The 22,558-nt window shown below is 37.0% G+C and overlaps 1 protein-coding gene across 1 annotated transcript in view; it reads right to left on the bottom strand.

Annotated features, from left to right (window-relative positions):
• Positions 1–22,558, bottom strand: part of LOC139153842 (transmembrane channel-like protein 2) — a 590,027-nt gene that overhangs the window by 513,155 nt on the left and 54,314 nt on the right. Inside the window, 1 exon segment of the mRNA XM_070728265.1 lies at positions 8,189–8,341. Coding sequence (XP_070584366.1) covers positions 8,189–8,341 — 153 coding nt within the window.

Genomic DNA, 22,558 nt, shown 5'->3' with positions numbered 1-22,558 from the left:
AACCGCTAGAGACAGGACAATATTTATTGGGAAAAATAGAATATGAAGAGGCAGCAGGCCTAAAAATCAATAAACAAAAACCAAAATTCATGACTAAGAATATGACAAATAAGCAAAACGAGGAATTGGAAACGAAACTAGGATTCATAAACACAAAGAGAATTAAATATCTAGGAATAAATTTAACCAAGAGATGTTCATCAATAAAAGAAGATAACTATATAAATTAGTAAATCAAACTAAAACAGAATTAGAAAATGGGGATAAGAAGAATTGCATCCATTAAAATGAGTATACTTCCAAAATTTTTATACCTATTTCAAACTATCCCAATAAAATAATATGGCAAATTCAAATGGCAAGGCAAAAAGCCGAGAATAAAGATAATAGATCTACAAGATATAAAGAGTAAAGGTGGAATCGGAATGCCAGACTGGAAAATGTACTACAAGGCAGCTTCTGTAACGTGGTAAAAGAATGGATCAATCTAGACAATAAACGTATTTTACAATTGGAAGGCCATGACCTAGAGAAAGGCTGGCATGCTTATCTCTGGGATATAAGTGATAAAATACCAAAGTATTTCAACAGACATTTAATCAGACAATCTTTATTGAAAATATGGAAAGAAATTAGACAGAAACACTATATAAAAATTCCAAATTGGATATCCACAATGGAAGCTCTCATATACCCAAATACAATAGAAATGACCAAAAAAATTAAATATAAAGAAATACTAGATGCTACAGGCAAACTAAAAAGTAGAGAAGAATTAACTATACAAAATATAATTATGGGTTGGTGGACTTATCTCCAAATTCAATCAAGATATAAAAAAGATATGAAACAAACAGGTATAGAAAAAGTTAACCAACCATTAGATAAATTACTGACAGGCCCAGAGGAAAAAATAATATCTAAGATTTATGAATATTTGATGGAACACGAGAGACCAGAAGAGATAGTTAAAGGTACAATGATTGCATGGGCAAAATATTTTGGCTACAATATATATTTAGAAGAATGGGAACAAATTTTATATTAAGGGTTTTTAATTGTTTTTAACTATTGGATTTGTATTGTTCTGTTGTTGTGAGCCACCCCGAGTCTTCGGAGAGGGGCGGCATACAAACAAACAAACAAACAAACAAACAAATAAATAAATAAATAAACAAATTTATTTATTTATTTATTTATTACTTAGATTTGTATGCCGCCCCTCTCCGAAGACTCGGGGCGGCTCACAAATAAAATCAAACTGACCAAATCTACAACATACAAAGAAAATCAATACAAAATGCTATACTGTTGGCACCTTCCATCAAAAAGATTAGCTAAAGTACATAAAAACAATAATTCAACATGTTGGAAATGTAATAAAACACAAGGCTCCTTTTTTCATTTATGGTGATCATGTCCAGAGACGAAAAAATACTGGAAAAAATTGGCTGCAACAAATAACAAATATAACAGTAGAATATACACGGGAATTTTTTAAAAAAAATATTTTTATTGTTTTTCAAAAGACAGACAAAAACAAACAACATTAAACATTTAAGGAGCTACCATTGCTCCGCTTGTCATAGAAGTCTAACTAATACAGAAAGAAAACCTAACTATAGTCAGATCAATATCACACGTGCACATTACATTCTTGTTAAGTTTAAATCTATATTCTTTATGTTAATTAAATTTCTTTATCTATAAAATATCAAATACTTATTCAAAAAATAAAATATAGAAAATAACACTTCTGACTTTATCATACTATAAAGAGAAAAGAAAACATGTTTTTGAACTATTACACTCTATCTTATCAACCTTCAAAATAATAAGTTCAAATAGTTATAAATTCTTACTTATTTAATTTTTAATACTATTTTTAAAATTCCACCATTCATATACTTTATCCCATATTTTGTAAAATTCTGTTTCAACTTGATTATTCAAACGTTTTGTCATCATGTTTAGTTCTGCACATTCCATAATTTTTTAAAATACCTCTACATCTTTTGGTATTTTCTTTTCTTTCCATTTCTGCGCAAATGTAATTCTTGCCGCAACCAATATATGTATTATTAAATAATACATTTCTTTTTTATACTTTATATTTGAAATACCCAATAGGAAGAATTCAGGAGATTTTTTTTAATCTTCTCCTTTGTTATTTCATTTATCCATTTCTCTACTTTGTTCCAATATTTTTTAGCCTCAGAACATGTCCACCATGCATGGTAGTATGGGCCAGTTTCTTTTTTACATTTCCAACAAACAGGTTAAGCAGTCGGAAACATTTTGGAAATTCTATATGGTGGGAGGTACCATCTATAAAACATCTTAATTTGGTTTTCTTTAAAAGAAAATTGATTATGTTATTTTCCAATTATACACCCATATCTTTTCCCATATTTCTAAATTTATCTCTTTGCCAAAATTTTTGCACCAGCTGATCATGTTGTCTTTCAATATCCAACCTATCGTTCTATGATTTATTAAATATTTATATACATTTCCAATTAACTTCACTTGATTTTGAAGTAATAATTTACTTAATACATTATTTTCTTTTCTGAAAATATAAGTTTTTATATCCATTTGATATCTGGAGCTAATCTGTATGTATTGCCACCAATCTAAGTCAATACCTAATTCTTGTAACTCTTGTTTTGTTCTTAATTTTAATTGATTATTCAGTAAATCTCTATATTTCCAAATCTTACCTTCTTTTATAAAATTCGGATGAGCGATGGCTTCAATAGGTGAAATCCATTCTGGCATTTCTAAAAAATGGTTTTTCTTTATTTCAATCCATACATCGATCAATGCTTTTCTAATAATATTATTTTTAAAATATGAGTGTGTTTTTAACTTTTTATACCATATAAAAGCATGCCAACCCACCATTAAATCATGACCTTCTAAATTAAGTAACCTTTGATTTTCTAAGGTCAACCACTCTTTTATCCATGTTAGGGCGGTGGCATAATAATATAATTTCCAATTTGGGAGGCCGAGGCCTCCTCTTTCTTTGCAATCTTCTAATGAATTTTGTTTTATTCTTGGTTTCTTACCTTGCCATATAAATTTTTTTATTATCTTATTTAATTCTGCGAAAAATTTTGATCCAGGATTTATTGGGATAACTTGAAAAAGAAACAAAATTTTGGGGAGAATATTCATTTTAATTGTAGAAATTCTTCCCACCAGTGATAATTGCAAGTTGCTCCAAACTTCTAAGTCTTTTTTAAGCTGACCTAATAGTTTTAAATAATTATCATTTTTTAAGGATATGGCTTTGGAAGTCATCCATATCCCTAAATATTTCACCTTTTTTGTATGTATCTCTGTCATATTTTTTGTTAGTATCTGTGTCTTTTCTTTATTTATTTTCAATCCTGCAACATTCCCATATTCTTCAATTAAATTTATTAACCTTAAGATAGATTCTGTAGGATCTTCTAAAATAAAGACCACATCATCAGCAAATGCTTGTACTTTATAGGTCTCTTTTTTAATCTTCAATCCTTTTATTTCCCTATCAGCTCTTATTTTTATCAACAATGCTTCCAGAGTTAAAATAAACAATAATGGTGATATTGGACAACCTTGTCTTACTCCTCGTTGTATTGCTACTTTTTCCATCTGCTCACTGTTTATTATGATTCTAGCTGATTGTTCAGAATATATGGCATCTATTATATTAAAAAACTTTGTTCCGACCTCCATCTTATTTAATTGTATTTTCATAAAATTCCAATCTACATTATCAAATGCTTTTTTCGCATCTAAAAATATAAGTGACATTTGTTTTTCTGGATGCTGTTCATAATATTCTCTTCTATTTACTATTATTCTTAGATTATTTTTAATTTGTCTTCCTGGTAGAAATTCAATTTGGTCACTATGTATCATATCATTTATAATACTTTTAAACCTATTAGTGAAAATTGATATAAAAATTTTGTAATCTACGTTTAACAATGAAATTGGTGTATAATTCTCATTTTTTTCTATTTCCATGTCCGCTTTATGTATTAAAGTTATTAAAGTTTCTGACCATGTTATGAGTAATTTACCTTCTGTCATTATTTGGTTATATATCTCAAACATATTTGAAAAAAGTATTTCTATATCTAACTTATAAAATTCTGCTGGTATCGCATCTGGGCCCGTCACTTTATTGTTTTTCTGGTTCTTTATAGATTGCATTAGTTCCATTTCTGTGATAGGTTTGTTTAATCTTTGTTGTTGTGTTTCGGTTAATACTGGTAGATCTATATTTTTCAAATATTCAAAAGTTAAGTCCTCATTTATTTCACTGGAATTTTTTTTACTTGGTATTATGAGAGGGTCCTATGCCAAAAATGTTTAAATATTTAATCCTGCATATAATAGCAGTGGCAAGGATCGTATTTGCGCAGAAATGGAGGAATCCACAGCTACTGGAGGACAAAGAGACCATCAAGAAAATATATGACTGTGCGGAGATGGAGAGACTGACCATGGAACTAAACAATCAAAAAGATTCAGACTACTATGCAATCTGGACAAAATGGTATTTATGAACTAAAAAAAGGAATTCCCAACAAATGCTGGAATAAAACACCTCACTTGCTCGTTCTGTTCCACTTGCCCTCTGGTGGTTCCTCTATTCTCTGCTTGCAATATACACTTTCCTCGCTATTACCTCTCAACATTCTCCACTCTGTTGTTTCTGATTGGTTTCTCCAGCAGAAACTTAAAAGCTCCAGTTGTCCCTGAGCTCAATCCACATTCACACAAAGATAATTTTAGTGAGTAGGCTCTCTCCCTCCAGCCATAATTCCCATGTCATCAGTGTTCCCTCTAACGTGAGTTGTGCGCTATGGTGCAGGAGATTTGAGATGTCTGCCCACAAGTTTCCAATTTCAGCGCGGAAGTCTGACCTCTGCGCTGGAATTGGCAATTAGAATAAAGTGACCAGACCTTGATCAATTGTCCTGACTCCAAAATGTGGCGTGACTTTAAAATTGACTGGATTGGATTTCCACCCTCAAGAGAGAGAGAAAATCCCAGCCGGTTCATTTCCCCCCTCCCTCTGACTCCAAAATGCAGTGTGACTTTAAAACTGACTGGATTGGATTTCCACACAAGAGAGAGAGAGAGAGAGAGAGAAGCCCAGCCGGTTCATTTTCCCTCCTCCCTCTGACTCCAAAATGCGGCGTGACTTTAAAACTGACTGGATTGGATTTCCACCAGAGAGAGAGAGAGAGAGAGAGAGAGAGAGAGAGAGAGAGAGAGAGATAAAAGCCCAGCCGGTTCATTTTCCCTCCTCCCTCCGACTCCAAAATGCGGTGTGACTTTAAAACTGACTGGATTGGATTTCCATCATGGGGAAGGAATGGGGAAGAAAGCAGGAGAGAAAAGTATGGCTTTTCTAATTGGGTATTGTATTTTTTAAATTCTCATTGAAGGCATTTTTAATTGTTTCTAAATGATGTTGGTTTTGCTTTTGCAAAAAAAAAAATCAAAATAACCTCCTTAGGTGCAAGTCAGCTGAAAGTCCTAGAGAGACTGAAGGTAGATAATTCATTAACAATCAAGGCATGTCAAACTGATCTGTGTTTCCTGAACTAGATACTGGATATTGGATACTAGATGTAGACGTTGTTTATGGTTATTCCCAGTTTCTGGAAGTATTGTCTACAAGGTGGGAAGATGTTCCTCTAAAGAGATGTCTCTTGTGGCTTGTACAGATATTTTAAAATGTGAAACATTTTCTAACAACCAAGATGGAAGGGACCTTGGAGGTCTTCTAGTCCAACCCCCTGCTTAAGCAGAAAACCCTACAGACAAGTGGGTATCCAACATCTTCTTTAAAACTTCCAGTGTTTGAGCATTCACAACTTCTAGAGGCAAGTAGTTCCAAGTAAGTTGCTTCTCTCCTTGATTAGTTTCCACCCACTGCTTCTTGTCCTACAGGTGCTCTGGAGAATAATTTGACTCCCCCTTCTTTGTGGCAGCCTCTTATTTACATTGTAACTAAGCTGTCTCAGACATTTCTATTAAAACAGAACTCTTACAAAATTGAACATAAAGTAATATCCTAATATACATTTCGAAACTTTGAACTAGAGGAATCAGCAAATGTAAAATAACAGAATAACATAGTGGGAAGGGACCTTATTGTGCCCCAGGACTGAGCCCCAAATAATTACAAAATAAGTTATCTTGGGTGACATCTGTGAAAAAAAATCAGGCGCTCAGGCATGAAAATTTATTTACTTACTTACTTACTTACTTACTTACTTACTTACTTACTTACTTACTTTTTTTTTATTTATTTATTTATTTGCTTGCTTGCTTGCTTGCTTGCTTGCTTGCTTGCTTGCTTGCTTACTTACTTAGACTTCTATGCCGCTCAGTCCCAAAGGGACTGCCGCTCAGACACTATACTTTTCCGCCCACACCGAAAAAAAATTAGAGGGAACATTGCCTGTCATAGTGACATCTTATCTCTGTTTCTCTCACTATTTATCAGCTATCAGCAATATGGGGGTTTCCCTTCTTATTTGAGCACAATTCATGCACCACTTAAAGTTTCAGATTATTCAGTTATCAAATTACCTTGTCACATCTATTAATTGTGTTGTTTGCTTACGATTCATCAGAGATGTATAAAATCTTACTTCTCCTGCTGTTGATGGTGCTGTCATAGTGCTGAAGCAGTCAGTATGGCACTGACTGCATTTCCTCTTTTCGGAGTTACAAGCTTAGTCCTTGCCTTTCGCCAAAATGCTCGCTGGATGCTTTACTTTCTCATCTACCTCTCCATAGTTGATAAGCCCTGCTATGGGCCTCCAATTGCAGGGGATTTGGGCTTAGAGAGCAGATCCCTGTTCTCTTCCACCTGCTCGCCATGGCTCCACCCCAGAACTATTCTATTCTATTCTATTTTATTCTATTCTATTCTATTCTGTCTTTCAGAAAAGCAACAAAGTAGCCAATCTGCCTCAGGAGGAGTGATGTTCCATAAAGAAAGGTTGTCACCAAGAAGAGCATATTTTTCTCATGGGCCTATCAGATGGACATCTCTAATCAATGAGTCCTGTAACTTGACCTGCCTTCCCATCTTGGTAAGTGATTATAATAGTGGAGAGGCAGTCCTTGAAATAGCCTTATCTCAGGCCACATAGGGCTTTAAAGGCTATAACCAGCACCATGAATGGTATCTGAAGTGGATTGGTAGCCATGCAGAAGAGATGAAACATGTGTAAACTTAAAGATAAAGGTAAAGTTTCCCCTTGCACATAGGAGTTAATCGTTCCCAACTCTAGGGGTGGTGCTCATCTCTGTTTCAAAGCTGAAGAGCCACCGCTATCCAAAGACATCTCCATGGTCATGTGGCTGGCATGACTAAATGCCAAAGCTGTACGCAACAGTGTCACAAGACTGCCCCTATTTTTCTACTTGAATTTTTTTATCTGCTTTCAAACTTGATAGAAGCTGGGACAAGTAATGGGAGCTCACCCCGTTATGCGGCACTAGGGATTCAAATTGCTGCCAATCTTTCAATTGACAAGCTCAGCATCTTAGCCATTGAGCATATGCATCCCGTTTGTGTAAGCCTAGATTTGTGCAAAACTATTCAAGTTACTGCATTCTGAACTAACAGAAATGTCCAAATATTTTTCAAGGTCAATCCATATAAAGCACATTATAATAGTCTAGAATTGACCAAAGGTGAGTAACTGTGAGAACTGCATGTTCATTTAAGACATATTAAATCATTCTTTTAAATAAATATGGCAGATGAGTAATTATTGCAATATATTTTGCCTAAAGTCTTACAACATTAACATATGAAAGTGCTGAAAAAGTAACCACTTGATTCTGATGGAAAAAAGCAGCAACAATGAAAAAAGGCAGAGAATGACAGCCAGTCTAATCATTCAGGTTTATATTTAAATTAATGCATAAGATCAGCCAAAAATTGTCCTCTGTTTTCTAGTTACATAGATAAAAAGCAAATCTTTCTTTTAAGCCAACCATGGGGCAAAACCTTTTGACTAGGACTAGGATGCTCAAGAAGTTCAGCCAACAGTCACAGAATATAATCTTTGTGGAAGATGCAATGGAATGGCAACATAAATATATCTCTTTAGACCTAGAGGTCATGTGAATAATAATCACCAAGATATTATACCTTAGCACAGTTAATCTCTTTGCCATGTGCCAGGGTTTGTTTCGGATGATAGATAAGAGTTTTTTCTTTTCTTCTACCTGTTCCTTTAGATTGTCCAGTTCCTCTTCAGAGAGAGATTCATCATCTGAATAGTTTGAAGTGGAAGAGGAGGAACTAGGAATAAAAACCCAAAATCAAACCAAATCAAAATTCACATGATTACATAAACTTAATTTTTAAAAATATTGTATGAAATTGTATTATATATTCTCAACCTATTATATGCACTTGTTAAATTACAAATGGGTTGCTAACATTTGCCATTTAAGAAGAGCCACGCTGAATCAGGCCAAAGCCCATCGAGTCCAGCATTCTGTGTCACAGTGGCCCACCAATTATCCATGGGGATCTTGAGCAGAAAAAGAAGGCAAGACCCTCCCATTCCCTTGACCCCCAACAAGTGGTACTCAAGGGAATCCTGCCTGCCTCAACCAACATAGAGACAGCACTTGGACATCCGTTTCAATAACCATCTATATGCTTGGCATCCATGAATCTGTCTAATCCTGCCTTGAAGCTATCAAGGCTGACAGCTGTCACTACCTCTTCTGAAAGTGAATTCCATAAACCAACAACCGTCTGGGTGAAGAAATATTTCCCTTGATTTGTCCTCACTTTCTTACCTATGAGCTTTAGGGAGAACCCCCTTGTCCTAGTATTGTGTGATAGAGAAAATAATTTTTCTCTATCCACCTTTTCTATCCCATGCATGATTTTCTACACTTTGATCAAGTGACCCCTTAAATGCCGTCTTTCAAGGCTGAAGAGACCAAGGTGTTGTAACCTGGTATCATAAGGGAGGTGCTCCATTTCCTTTATCATTCTTGTTGCCCTTTTTTGCACCTTTTCCAGTTCTTGAGGTGCAGTGACCAGAACTATAAACAGTACTCCAAGTGTGGTCTCACCATCGATTTGTACAGAGGCAATACAGTGCTTGCTGACCTATTTTCAATTCCCTTGCTAATTATGCCAAGCATGGAATTTGCTTTTTTTTACTGCTGCTGCGCACTGGGTTGACATCTTCATTGAGCTGTCCACCAAAACCCCAAGATCCCTTTCTTGGGTTGTCTCGGAAAGTTTTGTCCCCAATAGTTGGTAGGTATAATTGGGGTTCTTTGCCACAATGTGCATAACTTTGCACTTGTTTAGGTTAAAATGCATTTGCCACTTTGTTGCCCACTCACTCAATTTCGAGACACCCTTCTGGAGCTCCCGACAATCAGTTTCACTTTTCACTACCCGGAACAATTTAGTGTCGTCAGCAAACTTTGCTACCTCACTATTTACTTCTACATCCAGATCATTAATGAATAAATTAAAAAGTAAAGGTCCCAAAACTGAACCTTGGGGTACACCACTTCTTACTTCTTTCCATTCAGAGAATTGTCCATTTATTGCCACTCTTTGCTTCCTACAATTTAGCCAGTTACCAATCCAGGACAAGATCTCTCCTCTAATTCCATGGCTGAAGAGCTTTTTTAGGAGCCTTTGGTGAGGGACTTTGTCAAAAGAATTTTGAAAGTCAAGACGTACAATATCAACTGGGTCCTCTTTATCTATGTGTTTATTTACACCCTCAAAGAATTCTAACAAGTTAGTAAGACATGATTTGCCTTTGCAGAAACCATGTTGATTTTCTTTCAGCAATGCCTGTTTTTCTATATGCCCAGTAATTTTATCTTTAATAATGGTTTCCATCACTTTACCTGGAACTGAAGTTAAACTGACTGGTCTATAGTTTCCTGGATCACCTCTGGATCCTTTCTTGAAGATCAGGGTTACATTTGCCTCCCTCCAATCCTCAGGTACAGTGCCTGATCTTAGAGAAAGATTGTATATTTTAGCGAGAAGTTCAGCAATTTCACACTTGAGTTCCTTGAGAACTCTAGGGTGGATTCCATCTGGACCCGGCGATTTGTTGACATTTAGTTTAGAGAGGCATGCAAGAATATCTTCCTTGTTTATCTCTATCTAGTTTAATTCTTCTAATTCCCTCCCTGGGAAAACTAATTCAGTGGCAGGCAAATGCTCCCTATCCTCCTCAGTGAAAATGGAGACAAAGAAGTCATTTAATCTCTCAGCAATATCCTTTTCTTCTCTGTTTATCCTCTTCTGACCATTGTCATCGAGTGGCCCAACTGCTTTTCTGGTTGGGTTCCTGCTTCTGATGTACTTTAAAAAGGTTTTAACATAGAAACATAGAAGTCTGATGGCAGAAAAAGACCTCATGGTCCATCTAGTCTGCCCTTATACTATTTCCTGTATTTTATCTTACCATGGATATATGTTTATCCCAGGCATATTTAAATTCAGTTACTGTGGATTTATCTACCACGTCTGCTGGAAGTTTGTTCCAAGGATCTACTACTCTTTCAGTAAAATAATATTTTCTCATGTTGCTTTTGATTTTCCCCCCAACTAACTTCAGATTGTGTCCCCTTGTTCTTGTGTTCACTTTCCTATTAAAAACACTTCCCTCCTGGACCTTATTTAACCCTTTAACATATTTAAATGTTTTGATCATGTCCCCACTTTTCCTTCTGTCCTCCAGACTATACAGATTGAGTTCATTAAGTCTTTCCTGATATGTTTTATGCTTAAGACCTTCCACCATTCTTGTAGCCCATCTTTGGACCCGTTCAGTTTTGTCAATATCTTTTTGTAGGTGAGGTCTCCAGAACTGAACACAGTATTCCAAATGTGGTCTCACCAGCACTCTATATAGCGGGATCAATTTGTTATTATTTTTAATATTCTTTGCTATATGCTCCTCAAAATCTCTCTTGGCTTTCCTGACTATTGCCTTGCATTTGGTCTGCCAGAGTTTGTGATCCTTCCTGTTCTAATGGAAGAGTCTTCCATTTCTTAAATGAGTTTTTCTTTTTTCCAATAACCTCCCGTACCTCATTCATAAGCCATACTGGTATCCTCTTGGACTTTCCAGTCCTCTTACTTCTTTGCATAAGGACATCTATTTTATATGGTGAGATCTCTAGGTTGCAGTAATTAGTTTGTACCCTGCAGTCAGAAGTGGAAAGATTATCCCAGCCATGTGCTGTAATGCAGCCATATCTGCAGCCTCCACTACCTCAGCGCCCCTCGAGGAGAAGGGCTGTGTGGACAATTGTTGATTCAGGAAGATTGATTGCAGTGGAGAACAGACATAGCAATTTTGATCTCTCTGTATCTAATTCCTATAATGTTCTTTAAAAAAAATATTTTTATTGATTTTTAACAATTTTTAATATACACACAACATAAAACAATGCACAGTAAAAAGTGCCCACCACCCCAATACACACACATACCCCATCACCAAATCGGGGGTGTTTCTTATATAACCCATTTTGACCCAAGAGCAATATATCTATTTACATATTATAGAGTGATTCCAATTTATTTCTTGTAGCTTGGTCTCGGATGCTACTCGTCATATATCGTCTTACCTTGTCCCACCGTCTCATCAGTTGCCTAAAATCAGTTTCATTATCCAATTTTATCCTTTTATCCATAATTTCAAATTGAATAGGGTCCACCATGTACCTATACCAATTTTGCATTGTCCATTTTGTCGCATCTTTCCAACCCAAAACTATTACCGTCTGAGCGCTTTCTATCGCTGCTTGTTTTATTTCTCTAAATTCTCCCATCGCATTACTTTTAACTAATACTGCCATTTCCTTAATGATTGTCTATTGTGTATTTAACATTCTATTAATGTCCTCTGCCACTTTTTGCCAAAACATATGCATAAACACTCCTTTATCTTGACACCAGTGCCAACAAACACCCTTGACATTCTGCAGAAAGTGTGCGAGTTTAACGGGCGTATAATACCACTTATGTAATATTTTCCTTCTCATTTCCCTAATTCTTGTATTCTTAATTTTCCTTATATTTTCTACTACATTTTCCATCTCTTGTACCTCTACTTGTATCTCATTTTGCCACCATTTAGTCAGTCCTTGAATCGTGTCCCCATCTGACTGCACTAGCATCTTATATATATTGGTTGCTTGCGCCTTTATACCCTCACTTTTTTCTCTTATTATTTTCTCTAAACCTGTCTCCTCACTCAATACTAATTCTTTATTCTCCCTTTCATTGAGATATTTACATATTGCATTTATTTGTAGCCATCTTCCCTTGCCTAACCACCATTCTATACAATTTCTACGTGGCCTCCCATCCTTCTTGTATAACTGTTCTCTTAGTTATCCCTCTTCCCTTCAACTCTCCTATAACCATATTTAAATTTGTTTCATTATACAGTGGTACCTCAGTACTCGAACGCTTTGGTTCTCGTACATTTCGGATAACGAACAAAATTTTCGGCAAAAATTTGCTTCGGTATCTGAACAAAAATTCGGATACCAAACAGCCAGAGAAAATTTTGTTCATTATCCGAAATGTTACCGCCGGGGGCTGCTGCAATCCCAGCAGCTTCAGTGGAGATCTCTAAGAGCTCCAAGCTGCAGGAAGGGTGGGGGCTGCTGCAATCCCAGCAGCTTCAGGGGGCTGAGGAGTTCTATAATTCCTCCAAGCTGCAGAAAGAGTGGGGGCTGCTGCAATCCCGGCAGCTTCGGGGGGGCTCCTTTCTTCATTGCTTCCTCTTATTACCTGTAAGCAGCTGCAAAAACTTTCTCCTTCCCGGTGGCTGCTTCTCTTCGAGGAGCAACAGCGCCGGGAATGTCACGTGATGAAGGGAAGCCACCAGAGCCATCTCAGCAGTTTCCCTTCATTACGTGACGTTCCTGGCGCTGTTGCTCCTCGAAGGGAAGCAGCCACCGGGAAGGAGAAAGTTTACAGGTAATAAGAGGAAGCAATGAAGAAAGGAGCCCCCCTGAAGCTGCCGGGATTGCAGCAGCCCCCACCCTTCCTGCAGCTTGGAGCTCTTATAGAGCTCCTCAGCCCCCTGAAGCTGCTGGGATTGCAGCACCCTTCCTGCAGCTTGGAGTACCGAATTTATTTATCCCATTGGAAATAAAAAAAAATAGATTTAATTGGTTCCCAGCGAGTTAACAGGGGCTGGGAACCAATTAAATCCATTTCCATTATTTCCTATGGGATAAATAAATTCGGTACTCCAAGCTGCAGGAAGGGTGGGGGCTGCTGCAATCCCGGCAGCTTCGGGGGGCTCCTTTCTTCATTGCTTGGGATAAATAAATTCGGTACTCGACCAAATCGGTTCTTGACCACACTTCTGGAACAAATTGTGGTCGAGTACCGAGGTACCACTGTATCTATTTATTACATAAAGCGATGACAGTTTAGATTTATATAATCCTATTTTCTCCTGCCATTTTTTCCAAATTTCCATAGTCCCTTTCATGGGACCTATTAATTTACCTAAGTCACTCCTATTCCACTTTATAAAAATTAATTCTCTATTCTTCATTCCGTTTATCTGTTTTTCCAATTTCACCCATTTGTTTTCACGTAATTGCAACTCCATTAACCTTTCCATTTGAAAAGCTTCCCTATACAGCTCCAAACAAGGAACTCCCTATCCCCCCTCTTTTTCATTCACAATTAACCACTTTTTCCTTATTCTTGGTCTGTTATCTTCTTCAATCCAATAATTAAGTTTTTTGTCCCACTCTTTAAACTTAAATGATGATAGCCCCCCTGACAGCAGCTGAAATAGGTACATCATTTTGGGAACTATCATCATTTTCAAAGCTCTTATTTTAGAGATTCTCCTTAGCTTTTTCTCTTTCCAGGTCCTCATCCATTTCAGCATTTTCCTCCATATTAATCTATAATTCACCTCCTCAATTTTCTCTGGGTTTCTCAATAACCAAATTCCCAAATATTTAATTTTTTAAAAACCTAATTTCAACCCCGATTCTTTCCTTATTTCTATCTGCTCTCTCGGATCTGTATTTAAACACATAATCTCTTATTTTTCCATATTAACCGTCAGTCCCAATTCCTGCTTAAATTCTTGTAAAATATTTTTTATACCTTTAATCATCTCCCTCGGGGTCTGGGTCAATATAATTGCATCATCTGCAAATAAGTTTAATTTTATTTCTAAGTCCCCTGTTTTATATCCTGCCCAAGTGTTATCTTGTCTTATCTTATTAGCTAAGATCTCTATTGCTATTACAAATAACATTGGAGATAAAGGACATCCCTGCTTGGTGCCATTTAGTATTTTAATTTTCTGCGTTCTTTGTCCATTCACCCTTATATACGCTTCATTCCCTTTATAAATCTCTTTTATAATTTCACATAATTTGTCCCCCATATTTATTTCCTTACATAATTTATATAAATAGCTATGGTTAACTTTATCGAAAGCTTTATACACATCTAATTTCAAAATTCCCAATTTCCTTTTAGTAACGGTAGCATGGTGCATCCCATTTATTACATTTTTAATTGGTTCACTTATTTTCCTTCCCTTCACGAATGCATATTGATCCTCTTCAATTATTTTTGGTAAAATATTTTCTAGTCTATTTGCCAATATTTTCATAAATATTTTATAATCCTGATTTGCCAAACTGATCGGACAGTAAGACCCAGGCTCTCTTAAATCTCGATCCATCTTCAGGATAGTAACAATCTCTGAAAACCTCCATGTCTGCAGGATATCATGAGTTAACAATATATTATTAAACAGTTTCCCCAAATGTGGCAACAATACATTCAATACAGTCTTCGGAGAGGGGCGGCATGCAAATCTAATAAATTGAATTGAATTGAATTGAATATAGGTTTTATAAAATTCCACTGTAAACCCATCCGGGCCCGGTGCTTTGGCTTGTTTTAACCCTTTAATTACTCTAGCAATTTCATCTTGTGTAATTTCTGCATTCAATATTTGTTTATCTTCTTCACTTACTATTTTCCCAACATTGAGCACTCCTATCTTAACCTGCTCCTCTTTAAACAAATCCTAATAATATTTTCTCATTATCTTCTCTAGCTACTCTTTACCATATCTAACCTCTTCACTAGAGTCTCTCAGTGCTAATATACATTATTTTTCTTTCCTCTTCTTCAAATATCTTGCCATTTGCTGCAATGATTTTGTCCCCCAGCTCAATGTTTTTGTCACATCTTAATTCTCATCTTGTTCCATTGGATCTCATCATACACCATCAATTGTTTCTTTTTCAATTTCAATAAACTATTCCAATCTCTACTTTTAGTTAATCTTAGCTGCTCTTGTATCAAATCTATTTCCCTTATCTTCATTTCCCTTTCTCTACCCCACCTCTTCCTAATATCTGCTTTCATACATATACATTGTCCCCTCATAAAGGCCTTACATGCATCCCACACAATTGATTGTTTAATAAAACCCACATCATTAATTCTAAAATATTCACATAACTCTGTCTGCAATTTATCTTTATCTTGTTCTCTAGCAGTTACAACTGCATTATATCTCCAAATTCTTTGATTGCGTTCCTGACCTATTTCCAATTCTGCCAATAGTGGGGCATGATCTGTTAACCAAATATTTTTAATATCTACTTTTTAAACTTGTATATTTCCCACCCTATTCATTAATATATAATCAATGCAGCTAAATGTATGATATCTTGCTGAATAATATGTACTTCTATTTGGAATATCTGCATGAAGATCCACCATATTAAGTCTGTTTAAATGTAACGTCCTACTGTTTCCAATCCCATTTGTTAATTGCATATTAAAATCTCCTGCCAAAAAAGTTGAGCCCTCCATAAAATTATCTAACTTCCTTTTAGTATTTATTATAAATTGTTTTGTTTTCATATTTGGGGCATAAATTGTTGCTAATGTCAACTTCTTTTGATTAATTTTCCCTTTAACAAATAACCACCTTCCTTCTCTATCTTTCTGAACTCCAACCTCTTCAGTAGGTGGTCTAATAGGGAGTTGTTTAAGAGGGATGGTTTGCATCCATCATACAGAGGTACCCAGGTGCTCGGTGAGGAATTCAGAACTTTCTTGGACAGGCATTTAAACTAGATAAAGGGGACAGAGATGTAACTGATGTGGGTGATTTCTGTCCCCGACCAATGAGGATAAATCAGTTTTTGGAAGCTTATGAAAAGGGAGCTGCAAATAAAATAGATGTAGTTGTGGATGATAAGGGGCAAACTAATAATGAAAATAATGTTGTTCGGGTAATGTGCACGAATGCTTGAAGCTTGAGCAACAAGCTCTGTGAGTTAATGGCCATAATATCTAGAGATAATTTGGATCTGGTTGCCATAACTGAGACATGGTTTAAGGATTCTAATGAATGGGAAATATCCATACCAGGATATACACTGTATAGGAAGGATAGAATAGAGAGAAGGGAAGGTGGAGTAGCCATTTATGTTAAAGAAAGTCTAAAAACAACACTAATTCAAAATACATGTCAAGATCTGGAGACTCTCTGGATTTGCATGCAAAATAAAGAAGGTTCTGTCATTAGAATTGGGGTGATCTATAGGCCTCCAGGGCAATCTGAGGAATATGACAACAAGATGGTGGATGAAATTACCCAAATGGCACTAAAGGGAGATATTGTGGTTATGGGTGATTTCAACATGCCTGATGTTGACTGGAATATCCCCAGTGCCCTTACATGCAAAAGTAAGAATATAGTAGAGGCCTTTACAGGAGCAGCTCTGGCACAGCTGGTTAAGAAACCAACTAGAGGGGAGAATATCCTAGATTTAGTTTTTACTAATGGGAATTGGGTTTCAGAGGTCAAGGTGGGAGAAAATTTAGGTTGCAGTGACCATCTATGTTTGTGGTTTGATGTAAAAACTCATTGTGAGCAATCCTATAATGCAACCAAAGTATTGGATTTCAGAAAAACAAATTTTAATGCAATGGGGAAATATTTAGATAATGAATTAAAGGGCAGGGATAAAATGGCAGGAACGAGCACCCAGTGGACTGTATTAAAAAAGGCCATCTTAAAAGCCACTGGACTCTATGTAAGACAAATAACTAAAGGTAAAAGGAAGAAACCGCTATGGTTTAGCAATGATGTAAGGGCTATAGTCAATGTAAAAAAGGCTGCCTATAGGAGGTATAGGCTGGTAGGGAGGTGTATAAAATGAGACAGAAGGAGGCAAAACAGATAATATATGCTGCTAAAGCCTCAAAAGAGGAAGAAATTGCCAAATCTGTAAAGAAGGGGGATAAAACCTTCTTCAGATATATTAGTGATAAGAAGAAGAAAAATTGCGGCATCAGGAAGCTTAGTACATGCATTAATGGTAATAATGAGATCGCTGACCATTTCAATAGCTACTTCTGTTCAGTTTTCTCAAAAGACACCTTGCAAAATAATACTATAGAGGGATATAGCATTGCTTCCAGCTGTACGGATTCAGCTCCAGTGATCTTAGAAGCCGATGTCTTAGAAGAACTTGAACGATTAAAGATAAATAAGGCAATGGGTCCAGATGGCATCCACCCCAGAGTTCTTAAAGAACTCAGATCTGTCATTGCTACCCCCCTGACTGATTTGTTTAACCAATCCTTGTTAACAGGAGATGTTCCTGAGGATTGGAGAATGGCCAGTGTTGTGCATATCCACAAGAAGGGCAGTAGAGAAGAAGCTGGTAACTACAGGCCAGTTAGCTTGACATCAGTGGTAGTTAAAATGATGGAGACTCTACTCAAAAAGAGGATAAATCAGCACCTAAAAACCAATAACTTATTGGACCCAAATCAGCATGGCTTTACTGAAGGCAAATCATGTCAGACTAATCTCATTGATTTCTTTGACTATGTCACAAAGGTGTTGGATGAAGGTGGTGCCGTGGATATTGCCTACCTGGACTTCAGCAAAGCCTTTGATACAGTTCCACATAAAGAGCTGATAGATAAATTAGTGAAGATTGGACCTAATCCCTGGATAGTTCAATGGATTTGCAGCTGGCTGAAGTGTAGACATCAGAGAGTTATTGTTAATGGCTAGTATTCTGAACAGAGTCAGGTTACAAGCGGTGTGCCACAAGGGTCTGTTCTGGGTCCTATTCTTTTTAATATGTTTGTGAGTGACAAGGGGAAGGTTTGGTAGGGAAGGTTTGCCTATTTGCCGATGACTCTAAAGTGTGCAATAGGGTTGATATTCCTGGAGGCGTCTGTAATATGGTAAATGATTTAGCTTTACTAGATAAATGGTCAAAGCAATGGAAACTGCAGTTTAATGTTTCCAAATGTAAAATAATGCACTTGGGGAAAAGGAATCCTCAATCTGAGTATTGTATTGGCAGTTCTGTGTTAGCAAATACTACAGAAGAGAAGGATTTAGGGGTAGTGATTTCTGACAGTCTCAAAATGGGTGAACAGTGCAGTCAGGCAGTAGGGAAAGCAAGTAGGATGCTTGGCTGCATAGCTAGAGGTATAACAAGCAGGAAGAGGGAGATTATGATCCCGCTATATAGAATGCTGGTGAGACCACATTTGGAATACTGTGTTCAGTTCTGGAGACCTCACCTACAAAAAGATATTGACAAAATTGAACGGGTCCAAAGACGGGCTACAAGAATGGTGGAAGGTCTTAAGCATAAAACGTATCAGGAAAGACTTAATAAACTCAATCTGTATAGTCTGGAGGACAGAAGGAAAAGGAGGGACATGATCGAAACATTTAAATATATTAAAGGGTTAAATAAGGTCCAGGAGGGAAGTGTTTTTAAAAGGAAAGTGAACACAAGAACAAGGGGACACAATCTGAAGTTAGTTGGGGGAAAGATCAAAAGCAACATGAGAAAATATTATTTTACTGAAAGAGTAGTAGATCCTTGGAACAAACTTCCAGCAGACGTGGTAGATAAATCCACAGTAACTGAATTTAAACATGCCTGGGATAAGCATATATCCATCCTAAGATAAAATACAGAAAATAGTATAAGGGCAGATTAGATGGGCCAGGAGGTCTTTTTCTGCCATCAGACTTCTATGTTTCTATGTTTCAAAAGGAACCCTCTGATGAATAAGAATCGCCGTGCCTCTACTATTTTGTGTTTCTCTAGATTCATATACCTATTTCCAATTCCTATCATTAATCAATTTATCTCTTCCACCCATTCTTTTATGTGTTTCTGTCAAATCATAATATCCACCTTGTGTTGCTTAGCCATCCTTAATATCCTAAAACGTTTCAAATCTGATCCCAAACCATTCACATTTAAAACCATTATCTTACACTCAATCATAATATACCAAAATAACCCCTTTACCCTCTTGTTTTGCCCTTGGTTTAATTCCCCCCCTTCCTTACCCCTGTCACCCACCCCAACGTGCCTCCTCCCATGCTCCTCCCACCAAAAGGGTAGAGGACAAGAAAAACCCTTCTCCAGTTATGAGGCACATTCTCTTGAATTGTATTCCCACACTACTGAGCTTCACTTTCAACCACTTTTAAATGTAATTAAAGAGAAAAATTCCCCTCCCACCCTCCCTTCTCATTTAGATCATTCCTTCTTTAATTTCTTTAACTTTTTTTAACTTCCTTTACCATTTTCCCTTCTCATTCTCCTCCCCACAAGAATAACAGATACACTACATTCCAAAGACATCTCCGAAAAAAGGGGGGTCAACAAGGTCACTTTTTCGCTTTCTTCTCACGCTGAGCTCTTGCTTTCCTCTGCTCCCTTCTGATGGCCTCCACCTGTCCGGTTAACTCCTTCAGCTGCTCCTCTCTTTGTCTTTCCTCCTCATCTGGAGTACTACGACCGCTGAAAAAAATCATCTCCTTCTTCTGCTTCTTTTGTCTCATCCATAGCTGCTTGTGCTCCTTCTTCAAACCTGAAGAAGTTGATCCAATAATGCCTTTCCCTCTTCCAGTGTATGTGCCTTGTACATCTTATTTTCTTGGAACACCAAAATAGCAGCTGGAAAACCCCAAGTAAACCTTTTTTCTACTTTGATATAAACGGCTTGAAATTGGGTGTAAGGCAGCTCTCGCTCTCAAGGTTTCCCAAGAGAGATCCCTCAGAACTCTTATCTTGTTCCCATCTTGTTTAAGGCTGGCACAACTTTTCAAGACCTTGTAAATGATCTCCGCTTTTTTCTCACTGACCAAAGCCATAACAATATATCTTTGCCTCTCCCTGTTTCTATGTGGGGCAGCCCAAAGGACACGTTTTATATAATCAGAACCAACCTGGGCACCTTGCTTATTAATCCAACCAGTTACTGCTTCATTTAAATTTGAACCTAAATTTCTTCTCCTTTGACGGTCCTCCAGATTAGCAATTCTGTAATTAATTTGTTTAATAGTCTCTCCCTGATCCTTAACTTGTTTTTCAACTTTCTGAATTTTTCCAGTAGTTACATCAGTCTCTTTTTAAACTAATTTTACATCTGAAGTCAAATTTCCCAGTGCTGACTCCACTGTAATAAATCTCTGTTCAAATCCTGAAACAATTTCTAACAGTCTATCCAATTTTTTTCAATTTTCCCGAGGCTCGAGTCACCACCTTCTGCAATTTTAAAATTTATTGTACTCACTTTATCGCTCACTTTGTTATGGTGAAAGAATCCCCGTCTTTGCTTAAAACCATAAATCTTTAGATTCTCTTTGATGTCCTGTGGATTCTCTTTCCCTCTGTTTTTCTTCAAGAAGGATTTATAGTATTTTGAGAGAGAAATTTCCCTTTACATAATAAATAGAGGCAGAAAAACCTTCGGCACATACGCAATCCTATAATGTTCTTGCGGATTTAAATTGTAAGGTTGTTGCGGATATTATCGAGGCCCTAAGGTGGGGGATGAGGGGATGTTCCAAGGGGAAGTTGTTGTAAGTAAGGTGCATAGTGTTACCAAACCATCAGGTGCAGTTAGTAGAAATAAAAGGAGGATGCATTTTCTTGTGGGTGACTCAACTTTGAGATGTGTTGATTTGGAACAGAATAAGGATGTGGTAAAGCTGACGAGGTGTCTCTCAGGGTCCACTGCCAGCAGGGACAGGAGGCGGATTACAAATATTGTCAAGGCTGTGAGTAAAGTTAATAATGCTGATGTGGTGGTGTATCTTGGCACAAATGATTTGTCTCAGAGAAATGTTAATCTAGTAAAAAGAGATTTCCAATGTCTTAGTGCAGAGCTGGGCAGAATAACTGATTCAGTGACTTTTTCAAAGGTGTTACTGGTTTGTGGTCAGGAGGATAAAACAACTTGTATCAGAGAGTTTAATGTGTGGTTAAGGCAGTGGTGTAAAGCTGAAGGTTTTGGCTATGCTAGTCATGATGTTAGTAGGTGGTCTAATAGAGAGTTGTTTAAGAGGGATGGTTTGCATCCATCATACAGAGGTACCCAGGTGTTTGATGAGGAGTTCAGAACTGTTTTAGACAGGCATTTAAACTAGGTAAAGGGGACAGAGATGTAACTGATGTGGATGATTTCTGTCCCTGACCAATGAGAATCAAAAAGTTGGTTGAAATTTATGAAAAGGCAGCTGTAAATGAAATAGATGTAGTTGTTGATTATAAGGGGCAAACAAATAATGATAATAATGTTCTTTGTGTAATGTGCACGGATGCTCAAAGCTTGAGCAAAAAGCTCTGTGAGTGTGTCTCAACTGCCCGTAATTACAGGCTAATTAGTCCAGAAAGACACACACCACACGATAGAAGGAAAACCCGAAAGTCTTTATCGACAGAAAAACAGAAACAGCTCCCTTTTTAAGTGTCAAAGGGATTTTCTGGTACACACAAGGCATGGGTTAAATGCAAACCAAATGCTCACCCAATAACTGGGAAATTGAGTCCAATTCTAAAGTCCAGAAAGTCCACACACCATCTTGAACAGCAAAAACCACGATCTTGATGAAACTATGAATCAGATAAACTGCCATGAGGCTAAAACAGCAGGCTGCTCTTTTATCTGTAGCACTAATTACAGCAGCCCCACCCAACCACAGGTGGCCTCATTTATCTCCTGTAATAATCCTTCAGTTGTTGTCTCCTATGCATCACTCTACGCATGTGTGGATGTGTCATAAATTCTTGTTCCAAATCCAGGGATGATAAGGATGATTGATCTCCTCCTGGGCTGTCTGCCAAACTCCCCTTTTCCAAGTCACCCCCACCTTCTTCTTCTTCTGAGGAAACTTCACTACCTGCCTCTGTCTGTAATAAAACAGGCCTATGACATGTTGATGTTTCCTCTGCATCCATCTCCTTTGGTGCAGGTGCTGGGCCAGAGCCAACCACAACAATATCTAGAGACAATTTGGATCTGGTAGCCACAACTGAGACATGGTTTAAGGACTCCAAAGAATGTGAAATATCCATACGAGGATAAACATTGTATAGGAAGGATAGAGTACAGAGAATGGGAGGTGCAGTAGCCATTTCTGTTAAGGTAAGTGTA

Source organism: Erythrolamprus reginae, chromosome Z (genome assembly GCF_031021105.1).
Source record: "Erythrolamprus reginae isolate rEryReg1 chromosome Z, rEryReg1.hap1, whole genome shotgun sequence".
Lineage (NCBI taxonomy): Eukaryota > Metazoa > Chordata > Lepidosauria > Squamata > Dipsadidae > Erythrolamprus > Erythrolamprus reginae.
This window is presented reverse-complemented; position numbering and strand designations above follow the sequence as displayed.